Source organism: Lethenteron reissneri, chromosome 14 (genome assembly GCF_015708825.2).
Source record: "Lethenteron reissneri isolate LAM-NWPU_2019-01 chromosome 14, ASM1570882v1, whole genome shotgun sequence".
Classification (NCBI taxonomy): domain Eukaryota; kingdom Metazoa; phylum Chordata; class Hyperoartia; order Petromyzontiformes; family Petromyzontidae; genus Lethenteron; species Lethenteron reissneri.
Window position 1 is genome coordinate 2,823,307 of NC_083792.1, and position 14,753 is coordinate 2,838,059.

General features: G+C 45.1%; 1 protein-coding gene and 1 non-coding gene across 7 annotated transcripts in view; both read right to left on the minus strand.

The window, feature by feature from the left end:
• Positions 1-13,297, minus strand: part of LOC133342246 (ABC transporter B family member 1-like) — a 33,718-nt gene extending 20,421 nt beyond the window's left edge. Inside the window, exons 1-9 of one of the 6 annotated variants that reach the window (XM_061551279.1) lie at positions 12,837-13,297; positions 12,688-12,728; positions 11,241-11,357; positions 10,491-10,649; positions 7,819-8,099; positions 6,870-6,952; positions 4,017-4,134; positions 2,158-2,269; positions 1,510-1,684 (exon numbers count right to left, since the gene is read on the minus strand). In XM_061551279.1, coding sequence (XP_061407263.1) covers positions 1,510-1,684; positions 2,158-2,269; positions 4,017-4,134; positions 6,870-6,952; positions 7,819-8,099; positions 10,491-10,599 — 878 coding nt within the window. In that variant the 5' untranslated portion in view covers positions 10,600-10,649; positions 11,241-11,357; positions 12,688-12,728; positions 12,837-13,297. The other 5 variants (XM_061551278.1, XM_061551277.1, XM_061551276.1 and 2 more) reach the window with 5 other exon arrangements.
• On the minus strand, positions 12,960-13,064 carry LOC133342454 (U6 spliceosomal RNA). Its single transcript, XR_009755140.1, has one exon. It is a non-coding gene; the product is annotated as a U6 spliceosomal RNA (small nuclear RNA).
• Positions 13,298-14,753: the final 1,456 nt, after the last annotated feature.

A 14,753-nucleotide genomic window follows, 5' to 3' on the forward strand; every position in this document is an offset into this window, starting at 1 on the left:
AAGGAAACACGAGCACTAGAAAGAGAATTATAGGATGAGGGAGAAAGCCAAGAGAAGCCTGTGATATGAGACGACTGGCGTAATGGATGAGTCATAGGTGGAGAAGAGAAAGATCTTGAATGCCAGACTACCTATGGGAGGGAATTTCAGATTCAAGAGCGGCAGCAGAGGAGTGACCACCTTGTGAAGTGGCTTCAACTGCGGGTTTTAAAAGAAGATCTTGCTGAAGCAGAAGGCACGGGGAGAGGAGAAAATCAAGATGGAGATGGTAAACGTAGGAGACGACAAGACAACGCAGATTCTTTGTTTTTTTCGGTAAAGTCACGTATTTAAAACAATAAATAAATTAAAAATGAAAACAACTAAATTAAATCACGACGTTTCGGGTGCAACACAAGCGTCCGTCTTCAGGTGGGGACAACGCAGTGAAAGCACAACCGCTTAAGTGTGTCTAAGAGATGGCTGTGACCAGGAATTATATAGTTGCGGAGGAAGGAGAGGGGGGAGAGGGCATGGTGAGTGTGGGGGCGTGGTGTTGGCTGGGAGGTAACGCCTGGAGTTCAAACTGAAGCTTTGTGATGCCGGGGGCGGAAGTAGATAAGAAAGCTAAGTTAAGCCAATTAAAAACATGCTTTGTTATGCTGCAGGGGGGGGGGGGGGGGTAAATTGTAGTTGTGCAAGCTAAACTTGCACGCTCGAAACAACGTGTGGCAAATTTTCCAAGTGTTGGAAGTAAGCCGGGCTTGGAGTCAAATTTCATAGTGATGGTAGTGTGTAAAGCTGGGAGTAAAAGACTGGGAATATGGATATGAATATGAAAATAAAAATAAAACTGGCTGCCTTGCAGTAAACTGCACGGCAACTAAAGTTGAAGTTGGTTAATTACATCCTTCCAATGATTGCTCAATTTGAATCCATCCTCTCGGTTGAAGTTATGTCTATGTTTGTATATCTGGATGGCTTCATGGACAAATCTTTGGTAGTATCCAGGAGGCTTGTAGAGTACTTTGGTATCGGAGAACACAATGTCATGAGAACCCGCAGTGTTATAATAGTGGTCAGCTACGGCCGAAGAATTCATCCTACCGTGTTTCAAATCTGACTTGTGCTTGCGAATGCGGTCAGAAATATGTCGTTTCGTTTCCCCGATATAACAATCACCACAGGTGCAACTTAGTTTGTAGACACCAGGGTACTGTAAGTCAGGAATGACATCCTTTACGGATGGGATCAGATCACAGAATTTGTGTACTGTACTGAATCGGAATATTTAATTTAGTTGTTTTAATTTTTAATTCATTGTATTTTTTACCTAAGTGACTTTACCCTGCAGTCACGAAAACTTCTAATTTAGATGAAACAACACCGATTCTGAAATAAAGGGCGATATTTTAGCTAAACTGGAAGTCAACGAAGGGATCGGAGGATTGGGTTGATGTGGTCACATTTCTGGCTGTGGGTGAGAAGCGTGAAGTTCCAGGCTGACAACTCGCAGCATTGGCCCATCACCTGTTCTCATCAAAGAAGGCCACCTCCTGGGCCATGACGGCCTCGAACAGCCGCGTACGCAGGCGTGCCACCATCCGCTGGCCGGCGAATATGAAGAGGTACGAACGCACAAACGAGCAGAGAGCCCCACCCACGTAGATGCCGAAGAGGATGAGGATGGCTTCGTTCAGCTCGTCTGGCAGGCGAGTAGAGGAAAGCGCACGCAACACAAGCAATCACAAGCAAAATGGCAAGGTCACACTTTCAGTTAGTTTGAGCTGGTCATCTGGATACGGCCGAGAGCTTTTTTGTGCACGCAATGCTGCACATCCTTTGCGTTTTGTTGAATCTACAATGCCAGACAATGCCCAACAGCTGAGATTCAAAGTGCCTCTTTGCGCAAGTGGGAAATGCGGTGACCCTCATCACTTTTTGTGGCCTTGAGTCGGTAACATAAACTTCCACTTAGTTTAACAGTTGGTCAACCTCCCCATCGGATGACCACGGTTCGACTTCCCATCAAGTTCTGCTCGTTTTTTTTCCATCAACGAGGAGGGATAAACGTCGAAAGCCGTTCTGCAAGGCTGCCTTGTTTACAAGATGTGACGGTTTACAACGTTCTTAGTCTCATCAGCGGTGTGGGTACACGGGTACAGAGGTGCCACTCACTCATGGAGGTCCTGGCAGCATCGATGACCTTGCCAAAGAAGAGTGGGGAAACCATTTGAGTGGCAGTGGAGCCTAGGAGGGCTATCATTCCCAGGACCACAATGCCGGTCTCCTGTCAGACACACCCAGAGACAGCAGGCCACACAGCAATATTGCACAGAGCACCGTAGCAGACAGGGGCCATCCAGCAACATATCAGACAGGGGTTACAGAGCACCGTAGCAGACAGGGGCCATCCAGCAACATATTAGACAGGGGTTACAGAGGAACATAGCAGATGGGGGTCACAAGCCCCTCCCCCCACCCACTCCAATACCAATACCCGCCATTCACCACTAAGTGACGGTGACATCACCATGGCGACTGTGCCAAGCCAGGTGCACTTTGAGGCCATGTGAAGTGTCGAAGGCTCGTTTACAGGTCTCGGAACAGACCCAGCTGCCATGGGTTAGCCGACTGAGATTACTGGTAGATGCACCAGCTGTACCCCTAATATGCTAACTTTTTGTATTTTAGACGCCAGGCACTCCACTCGTTGTTGTGAGCGTTGCTCCTCTGCCCTCCATTGTTGCTGGAGGGTGAATGCCTCCAACTGCCCAGTAGCGTCTTTCACGAGCCTCCTCCATAGAGGCTGATCTTGACATCGCTGGTACTAGTCGTCGGCAAGTCAATTCAGCTCCAAATCCTCTTGTATCACATCAGTCCACCTCTTCTCCAGCCCATGTCGTGCCCATTTATCCCCCTTTATGTGGCCCAACAAAAGCTGCTTGAGCATTCAGTGGCTGGGCATGCAGGCTACATGACCCAGCCGATGCAGCTTTGCCTGCCGTAGTATCTTACTGATGGGTATGTTTGCAGATATTTCAAGGATTTGTGAGCTCCTCACACAATCCAGCCTGGTTAAACCCAGGATGGATTGGAGGCAGACCAGCCTGAATGATTCTAACCAGCACAGATGTTCCATTAGAGGGGTTCACATTTCACAAGTATAGAGAACGGAGGCCATGACTGTGGCCGAGAAGACCCGAAGCTTCGTGTAGAGCGACAGGCCAGGTAGCTTCCACACAGCATTACACAACCAATGAAAAGATAATTCCACCCGACTGATTCAGAGTGAGACCTCTGCTGTTAAACCGGAGCTGGTCATAAGCACACTGACCAGGTTTGGGAAATGTGGCACATTAGGAATGGACCACTCTTTTAATTATTTCCTCGTGCAGCAATGGAGTAAAGTGTAGCTTTGTACCGAGCTCAGCCTGTAGGTGGCTAGCAGGGTTATTGAGTAACCTGACCTGTTCACCAGTCACGTGGTTAATGGCGACTCGGTTGGAAATTGCTGTGTGTGATACACGTGCTGTTGCATTTTACAGATTACCACAATAAATGCGTTTGCCCTCGATTTGGAGCACCTGCCCACGTCCTTAATTTCGAGTGTTCAAAATAAATTCTCAACTCTCTCCACTATTGCGCCTTCACCAATACGGAGCTGAGGGAGTGGAGTGGTTGGTGGCATAAAATACCCAGGCAGGTGCTTAGTTTTGGTGGGACAGATGGTAAGACCCCACCCTCTTAGCGCCACACTCCAGGTTCTGCAGCAGTGCCCCCAACTCCTCCTCTGAGTGAGCAGCATCACCAGATCATAAGCATACAACACATGGTTGACCTATAGGGAGCCATCATCCCTCGACCACCCACTCCGCCAGCCCTTCCCACTACACAGGTAGCTCTGCCCTTTGCCTGCATCAGGAGTCACGCACGATTTTTGCTAATTCTTCATGGGCAGACCAGAACAGCCTTTAAGAAACCACAGGGACAGTCTTGCCCAAACTGGGATGTTTGGTAGCTTCATCATCACAAACCTCTTTGGCCAGAGACAGAACCCTGCAGATACCGACGTTCTTTTTCTTCTTATCTTCCTCCTCCTGTGTGTCCTCCACCTTGTGAATAATTCTGAGCAATTGCAGCTTGTTCAGGAATCTGTGAAGAATCATTGACAACTTTTACCCGATAACAACCAATTCATAAAATTTGATAAACATTTCGCAAACAAAGCTGGATGTAGTGGTGCGCACCTGCGGTGACCCGGCGCTTTGGATGCAATGGTTGGTGGATCACACAGATTTGTGAATCTCCCAAATCCACCTGACTGCGAGGGAGCCAGATGTTTTCAGTGCAGCAAGTGGATTGGTGAATCTGTCTCTGTGTGGATCTCTGAGCGATAGCCCCTGGTATGCGTGATGAGTTGTTTCTCGGTACTCTGACTGTCTCTCCCATGCAAAACTTGAATTGAAGAATATTTACTCAGACTAGAGCCAGCCTTGGCAATTCAACCACCACTGCGGTCTGTTGCTATTCGGGTTACCGCAATGTTATTTTTCATGAAACCATGAAACAATGTCACGATTTGACGATTATAATAATAATGTATAGTTACACTGCACCTTTTATTGAAAGATCAAAAAGTGCTGTACATGTGAAAATTTCAACACTCCATAAATAGACGATAAAAATAACGAAGTCTATACAAGACATTCTAGATTTGAAGCTTTCGTGACTGCAAGGATTCATATTCTTAGGTTTTTTCGGTAAAGTCACGTAGGTAAAACATTAAAATTAATAAAATTAATTTATTTTATTAATTTATTTTATATTAATTTTAATGTTTTACCTACGTGACTTTACCGAAAAAACCTAAGAATACTATACAAGACAGTAATGTACGGAGTTAGATTTCACCGAGTGACTGACCTCGTGCTCCAATAGCGATATCAGTTTCCCTCAACTTTGAAATTGTTTTCTTTCTGCTTTCCGGTACTTCCAGTGTAATGAAAGATCACTTAAGCCCTTTGAATGCTATTCACTAAACTTAAGCCAGCGAAGAATATTCTAATCATGACAACTTTACCGCCTGGGATATATGTAACGCAGACGGTATCAGTTACACGAGAATTTATTAAGAAATAAAATTAACTATGGAAATTATTGTCATAGAATTATGATGCAGTGATTTAATCAAAGTACTAATTAAATTGGAAAAATATGTATAGTTTTTTTTTACTATTATTGTGAACGTTAATCATGATAATTTCGTAGATATTTGGAGGGGAAATTTTATATTTAAGGGCAATTAAACGAGAAAAAAAACTATCACGATATTCCGAAAAAAAATTAAATGGATGATACGATGACCATGGATCGTACAATATTTTTCCATATTGCGGCAGTGTTGCGAATGGCTCTGCAGTGATTCCCACTGACCTGATTATCACGATAACAACTCCAACATTATTATGGTAAGTGCTATATTTACGTTGGAGATGCATCCCTGGAACATGCGGCGTTCGGCAAAACACCATAAGTTGAAACCTAGTTTACCATTCATTTAATTATGTAAATTTAGGATACGTTCCTTTGTATAATTATTTGTAAAAAAATTACAAAAACAATATTAAATACGTACTAAGAAGAGAGGAAGGATTCTCAAAGAGATGTTATACAAGGGGTCCGCAATATCCGTTGTTACGCACTCACGTCGCTGACTCTTTGGGAACCCAACGTAAAATTTCCCCGCACACACGTCGTTTCGACTCAGTTCAGCTTAGTATAGAAAACGTACAACTTTTATTTCGTGCAATGCACCGCCATTTAAGGATCAATCCCCAGCATCCTGTCTGCTGCTTCTCAGTCCCGTCATGTTCTCAACACGTTGTGCGTAGTAGTGAGCGCTCATTGTAATCGGCTTGGACTTTAGCGCAAAATATTGTTGCAACCCTTCAACAATGAACAACAAGCGTAGTGCACATTGAAGGTGACAGTGCAGGTGGTATGATAAAAAAAGCACTAGTATTACGCTCGATGTTAAAATGGCAGTGGTAAAGCGTAGTACCGTAAGTATAAATGCTGCTTAAAGGTCCTTGAACTCAGAATTCGTTTTAATGTGTGCATTATGTGTTGTATAGTATATTACAGGTACGATATATATTATTTGGTTGCTAGGTATGAAGCACAACATTTCCCGAAGTTACCGTCCTCATCCCTGCCTTATTCCGTGGTTTCTTATGGGAGAAATTGCCCGCACTTTGGAGCACAGAGGCAATGTTTATGCTCTTCCCGATCCCCTCCCCCCCATTTCCCATTATATTTATGGCAAGAAAATTCCCCGTTATACATCATTTCGTTATAAGTACGGTCCTTAACCCCCACTTATAACGTAGATTCCCAGTAATAACAAGTTCAATAAATAAAACAAGTGAATTGCAGTACAGAGTACTCACCAGAGATGGCAGTGGAGATTGCATTTAGAGAGGGTGGTACAGTACAGTATGGCGATGTAAATACTGCCCAAGCGACAGTAGAGCGTTCTTTGCATTAAAATTTTCAACAACATCAAAACATTAAAGTGAATCGATGCATTTTAAAATCAAATTACATCACCTAATTCGTTGGCTGATGTTATAGTGAAACAACATAAATATGAGCATGGGAAATAGAGGACTCGCTTTATTATAATCCGCTTGTTCGTACAAGACAAACGTTTTGGCATGATCCCCAAAAATCAACAACGACGATATTATTTGTCTGTTATTTTAAGTTTTGCAAGAATGGCAACTGCCTTTTTTGTTTCTACATTAAAGCTGGTCTAGTCCAAATTGTCCTATCGATTGATGAAATAACTGGATGCCCTTTGAAGATTAGATGTTTGACTGTCTCACCTGTGGCAAAGCATGTTCAGGACAAACTCAAATAAGCTGAACACAAAGGAACTGATGAGCATGATGTGGAATGTCAGAGGCATCTGAAAATTAAAAAAAACATCGGCCAGTTCAGTCAAACTAACATTTATACAAATGATTTGGTGGTGCTGCTGCTGCATTGGCAGTGGTGCACAAGCACAATTAATAATACAAATTCTACACATTCATCATAAACACTGTGACATTAAAGATAAATATATATAAGTGGTGTTCTGCGGCAATGGCACCTCTTCACAACAGATAAAAAAAATAATTGAAACAGGTAAATATGTAATTGTTTTAAAAAGCTGAGAAACGCTTTTTTAAAATTAGTCATCAAAGGGTTTTAAACTGTTAGAAAGACTCATAGCTGGATTGTTGAGTGAACTGCAGTTGAAAAGCTTTCAAAAATTATCCTCATTCATACTTGAAGAACTGTACAGCAAAGCACAAAAACAATACAACAAAACAGCAAAACACAACTACAAATTTATGGGAAACTGATTTTGTGATAACCATCACTTTGTGAAATTTCATATCAAATCGTTTTGTCCGCAACAATATCACTGCAATCCTAGAGGCCAATTGCTAGTTGGGACGAATATATGTATGTGCTAAGAAGACGGGCAATTGCCTGAAACCTCACCTTTTATACACTTATTCTTCTAAAACCAAACAAAAGTAGTTTTATTGATCGTGTTGAATTTTTTGTTTTTTTAAGCGCTTTGAGGCCTTGTGCAAATTGTGCTATAGAAAACTGAGTTTATTATTATGATGGTTGAGTTGGTGCGACTGTCAAAATTGGGCAGGGCTGCGAGCACACATCACGTGTCCTGGTTGAGCCTCCCAGACATTTTAGAGCCTTACGCCCGAGCCACCCCGCCACCTCAGGGCAGCAGTGCACCTACAAAAGCAGGCTTTTACTCACGTGCTTGTAGCTGCCACTTTTTAGAACGACTGCTCCCTTAGCCGCCGTGTACGAGAGCCACATCAAGGACAGGAACCCACAAACAACTTGAAGGATCCTTCTTCGCCGCGCCGAAGTCAGATCATCGGGCTGATCCAACTGCTTCAGCGCCGCATGCTCGAGCGCCGTGAACAGACCGATGAGGAGGCATGTCTTCATGGCTGACAGCCCCGCCATGTCGAAAGCGGACGTCACGAATGACCAGTGCAGGATGTCATTCTCCAGGTAGTGGTCGGGACCTCCTGTTAACGACCCCACAGCACAGTTAGAGTTGACTCTGCTAGCAGTGATACTCTTGAGAATGAATCTAAATATCATTGCGGTGAAAATGTTAATGAATGCCAGATGTTTCTGCGTTTGCAGAAGCAAAGAAAATGCGTTGTTCACCCTGAGAGGACCAGAAGTTTCTACTTTGAGAATCAGTCTCAAAAACATTCACTTTTGGCAAATCAGGAGACTCTGTGAGCATGACACATCGATCATGTGACACAGTCATCGCTCATGCCACTATGTACAAGCTGATCAAGAGAGCTTCTCGACAACGCTTCCTGCCAATGTTTTTGCCTGAACATTGTTTAAAAAAAACTTCACGGAAACATTTTTCCATCCTTATCGCTGGGTTTTAAAAACAAGTAATTTGACCTGCAGTGTAAAACCAGTGTGAAGAGTGCATGTGGGGTACAGTCGACAGCACAACATTTACTCTGATAGCCCTCAAACCCTCACTTGCTGCACACATTGTCAACCCCTCTAAAATGATTTTGGTTTTTTTTTGTCACTGGTAGACTGGAGTAGGCATTTAGTTTTAGTTAATTTATTTTTAGTGATTTGCTTACATTTCCTAAACGTTGCACTTCTGGCGTTTTTTTAAATTGTTTGTTATCGTAACTTTATGACTCGCCCCTCCTCGACATCTGTGAAAAAGAACTTCATAGTTCATCGGATTTCTCCAGGATAAATTAAAATGTTGATTCTAATGTGACTAGTGGCCATAGCAATTGTGAGAGGTATACAGAATGTGGTGTGCTGGGTGCGGAAACATTTTCCAAGTCACTGATCCAGACTCGATTGAAATTGAGCCTTGATTCATATTTTTTTCATAATTAAACAAGAGCCTGGTAAGCGATGGGGAGGGAGGGGGAGTGGAGATATTCCACGAACGACAAGCCCAAGGCCAGGTCCCTCGGTGGAGTGAAACGGTAGGGTGGTTGAGTTCACTGACCTATTCACATGGGGGCAACGATCGGGTACGTGGTATTTTTTAAGGGGGGTGGGGGGAAGACGAGGGAAGGGGGCAGGAGGCCCTGATTAATTGATATAATTTTAAGTAATCAGTGGACTGCGCATGGTCTAATTCAGGGATCGGAAACCTGCAGCTGCGGAGCGACATGCGGCTCTTTAAATGACTGCTTCGTGACGTTATGTATTAAGGACCGTCTCCTGTTCACGTGCATTGCAGCTCTTTAAATAGAGCTGTTAACCGAATTCGAAAAAAAATGTTTCTTCTTGTTGTTATTTTTGTTTTTGACCCGTGGTCTAATTTGACCGTTTCTGGACTGGGAGGTGGTCAATGCGCCCCGTGTTTCCGTGCCACGTGAAACGTCTCCTAATCCTTGGCTGAGCTGGGACCCGTGCCAGAACTGTCCAGAGCCACAGACCCATGCCAAGGCCTGTTTGTATGTGCAGAAAATGATTATGCAATTGATGGGGACAGATACCAACTCAATGAAACCTCCATGATAAATTATCTGATCAAGTCCAGGACAAATATTTACACGTTTTTATTTAGTATTTTGCCTTCGACCAAATCACTCAAACACGTCCAATCTCGACAGATCTTGGACGCTGAAGAGGGTTGAGCCTAGATAGTTACTTGAATGGGTGACCACGAAGCATGATAGGTTGCTATAGGCAGTGGGCTAATGTGGCATGCAGCAAAGGCTATTGCAGCAGGGCATACAATACAGGACATCCTCTTTTGTCTATATTTTCAGTGAATGCGTTTTGGAATCTATCCAGCACTTTCACTGGATAGGTATCTAGGCAAGGTTGGGCGAGTGGTGGTTGGCAAGTGACGATTGTTAAAATACAATTTCTGATACCGAGTCTAATCATGGGTGGAGTAGTGGTGCAGTGGTTCATGAATTGCACTTCGAAACCGGCAGCCTGACCTTATTCCGGGACTTGGCTAACATCAGTGGCAAGTGAAATCTGAATCGGTCTTAGGCACCTATACTGACACGCTGGGTGAAGTATGGTCAATCATTATCCATCACCGTCACAGTGGAGGGCAGGCCTTCAAACAGCCAGTGGATTAACAAAAAACTGTCAATTATTGTAAAATAATTACTATTCGAGGTACTCATTTGATTCATTCTACAGGTTTTTATGGGCTGAGTTGAATCCAAATCAAAATGTGAACTCGCAACCTTTCAGATCGCTCTGCCAACTGTGTCACCGCCGGTTCTGCATGACTATAGCGTGACTCGTATGTTACGCAACGTCATATTTTTGTAATCATGACAGTAGGCGCTCTATACATAATCAGGTTGTGCTGGAGACTAGTGATAACTGGACAGATAGGCTCGGCGCTAGGAGGCATTCCATTCAGATTTTTTAAATAAATATATCACCCAGGATCCACAGCAGAACTGCGGTCAGGCCATCAATAAAGTAGCAGAGGTTGGTGACGGAGATGAACCGCACGGTCGGCAGGGTGTAGATGATCTTCTGCTGGGCCATGCTGCCGACCGAACTTCTCTCAACTGTCACAGCGCCGCCACGAAGCCACCCTGTGAACCAAAGACACACACGCAACTCTCACTGCATGACAACGCTTTTGCTACATTTCATGAATCTGTATTTGGTATTTCAATCAGCAGGCCTGTTGAATTATTCATGAGGGTCAAGGTAAAGAGGTCATCATCGTGGTCAATGCCATTATGGGACCTCCTTTGCCAGTACCAAAATATGAGAATAGGTTTTCCCCTTTTTTCTGGCAAGAAAACAGATGTTAAGATGTTAAAACACCAAACGGAAACCTTTTACAAGGAATCATGTCTGCATTAACGACAATACTTGTGGTCAGACACGAAGTCATTAGTCCCGGGCCATAGTAACAGTTACGTAGTAACCAGTGTAGTTAACATGTTGGTCACCACCCGGTTAAACTACACTAGTAACTGTTGTAACTAGTGTAGTTAGCCTGGTGGTCACCACCTTATGTTGTTATTCTGTTAATGGGAAGTTACCCCGTGTGTTGGAACTGAATAAATGTGTTGCCTACAAAGTCTACGTCTGTGACTCAGTTGAACTCATTACATTTATATAAACCGGCTGTATGTAAACTGTACATATACTACAACTCATTACAGGTTGCCTACCATGTCGTAGACCCTCAGAAGTTTCATAATCATCACTCCCGCCGCTGGGTGGGGCTAAACCATGATGCAACACTGCAACACCTGTGCTTCTTTGCAATGTAAGCACTGCGTATTCACCTGTAATCACATGCACACACCTCCGTCCATTGTATTCACCTGTAAACACTGTGTTTATATATGCACACAGGTACACACATGTAATTACTGACCCAGTGTTTACCTATATGCACACACTTACACTCACGTGCACACCTCCGATTAGCGTGGTTTTTCTCCGTACGGTGCTAAAGAAGTTCAACATACATACACCTGTGCACACCTGTGTAACTCATACGCATCCGCACATACATCTGCCTGGCCTGTATATCTGTGTTCATATGTACAACCATACTTCACCTGAACACATACGCTTCTGCACACTTGTACACTGGCACATGCTCGTCTGCACACATCAAGTGTTCACGTGTGTTCACGTGCGTGTATATACCCATACGCATGAAACTATAAATCCCAATGCCACCGATTCTCATCTGTACACGTCAGTTGTACACATTCTGTACACACAGCGCTTGCCTATAATCACCTGTATACACCTGTGCTTAGACGTACACCCATACACACCTGAAGGCAGGTACACCCTTGTACTCACCTATACACACCCTAACACAATTGTGTTCACCGATATACACCGAGAAACGAGTACACATGTGCTCACCTTGACACCATGTTTACCTGCACACGCCTATACACTGTACTGCTACACCGGCGTTCACCTCAATCGACTGTTCTCACATCGTCCTGTTTAACACGCAGTAGTAAGTCGCCTTTCGCGATCCCATATTATCCATAATAGAGGTGGTTCGGTTAGATCGCGGAAATATCAGTGTCGTTAAACCCACTACCACCCGACACAGCCAATTAGTAAGGTTTGTCACAGAAGTAGAACGTGCCAATTCGTGACAAGTTCAGCGCACCGCTTGTGTGTTGGAGAGTAAACCCACAGCATTCACAATTCGAGTACGACGTTTCACCAGCAATTACAACTAGCATCATCACATTCCTTGCTTCACCTGTCAAAGATAAACATCTCCCATCGAGCCCAAAGGGGCTGTTGGGGCGAGTACCTCTACGAAGGCCGGCACGGCACACGAATCATCCACGCCTACACACAGCACCGGGTTACTCGCTAAAGGCCGAGCCGACTTAGGGGAAGGTCCAGAACCGGATCAGATCAATCATCGGTGATTTTAGCCAATGGTGACAGAACCCCAGGTTCGCCGTTTCCATATCACGGTGTTTCTCATCTGTGCCCACGTAAATAAACACACGTGTTCATATATACAGAGAAGACACAGACCCCCTCCCCGTATAACATTGACAGACTGCAGGGGCAAGTGCTGTTAGCGACTCGCACCTGTTGAAGCCCGGCACGGTGGCACCAACGTACCTGTGTACACCTGGAGCTATACAGCATACACCTCCATACACCTGTAAACGACAACACATCAGTACACACACACACACACCTGTAACACCATTCGTAACTGGTACACACACACAAACACGTTCACACACCAACACCTGTGCTCGACGCACCTGCAACGCAGGTGCGTCACGTGGCCCCGCGCCGGCACCGTCCTCTGCTGCAGCTGCCCGCCCGCCCTTCTCTCCACGCCTCCCCCAAAAACGCAGGGTCCGTCCCTCCCTCTTTTTATTTTCTCCTTTTTTTTCTACTTCACGAATTTGCGTGTCGTCCTTGCGCAGGGGCCATGCTAATCTTCTCTGTATCGTTCCAATGTTAGTGTTTGTACTGCCGGAGCAAGCCTGCTTGCTCCTCTCTCCCCCTTTCTCTCCCCACCTGTCCCTCTCTTTCCTCTCTTCCTCCTCCTGCTGCTGCTGCCTCTCTCTTCCTTTCTCTCCCGACTCTCTCTCCCTTTCTCTCCCCACCTGTCCCTCTCTTTCCTCTCCTCCTCCTCCTGCTGCTGCTGCCTCTCTCTTCCTTTCTCTCCCGACTCTCTCTCTCCCGTCTCTCCCCGACCCTGTCCCTCTCTCTGTCCCCGGCTCCCGGGCCACGGGGACTGTGGTAAGGGGAGAGACGCAACTCCCGTGTTGGGGTGTGTGGGGGGGGTGAGACGGGGTGCTGGGGCGGCAGCGAGAGTCACGGAGTGGGTGAGCACGTGGGGTGACGACGGATGGAGTTGTTCACGCTGCTTCCTGCCGCTAGTGCAGTGGGAGCGGTGGGACAGCGGTTAGCGCTACGCTGCGCTTCGAGCCCGGCGACCCGAGTTCGATTCACGCTCACGGCCACCAACACCGGTGACGATTATCCGAACCGGTCCTGGGTCTCCCCTAGGTCTACTCGGCCTCAAATGAGTACCTGGTGCGGTGTTTAAAACATCGCCGCTCGGGAGACAAAGGCGGCCGGGCGTGGTGTTGCCCCCCCTCCTCCCGTGTGCCGTGCCGGCCCTTCATAGGTGCTCGCTAACAGCACTTGCGCAACCAGTTTGTTACAGTCTGCTACAGGCTATGCGGGCGTTCTTTGTCTTTGTGTGTGACCCGTCCTGCCCAGCGCCAGCTGACCACGCTGTTCGCTTACGGAACCGCGGTGCGACAGCCCCCAAGGCTCTGGGACGCAGCCGTTGTTGTGTTGGGTTTCGTGATGTCTCAACACGCACAATGTTTGTCTGCGGTGGCAGTGGTGCGAAAACACAATTAATCCTCAACACGTCAATCAATGGCACTGCCCTAAAAGAAAACAAATCTATAGTAGGCGACGTTGCGTCGTCCAATGTCCTTTCTTCATAGCACGTGGAGGGCGTCTAAAGAGTTAGAATGGTTAAGGGTTGGAAGACTGCACTTTTATTATTTTTTATTTTACACGCTTTTACTTAACTCACTCTGTTGTTGTTGTCGTATTCTCAAATATTGTAACTCAATTTTAACCCACTTCCCAATGTGGTATCGATTGCAAACTTGGTATACTTATGTCATACTGATGACAATACCATATTCTATCATAAAAAATAAACATTTCTTTTTAAACAAATCTTTTTACGTGCTTTCTATGAACTCACTCTGCCTGTTGTTGTTGTCGTATCCTCAAATCTTGTAACTCAATTTTAACCCACTTCCCAATGTGGTATCGACTGCAAACTTGGTATACTTATGTCATACTGATGACAATGCTATATTCTATAAAAGATATATATATATTTTTTAAACATTCATTTTTATATGTTATGTTTCGGCTTGGCTCTAATTGTCCACGCTCAACTCACGTTGGCTGTAAATCACCACGGCCCCTTACGTTGTGGCAAGCTTCGGGGCCACTTCCTGGAGTCCTGCCATGACCAGTACGGTACATTTCATTAAAGCGTGTTTGAAAAAAAAGTATTTTTAAATATTACTTATTACACCATTATTCACATGGGACTAAGAAACACCCACATCACAAATAGATGTGGCTTAGAGACACGTATAGATATGGATGTTTGTGTCCCTCCCCTGCACAAT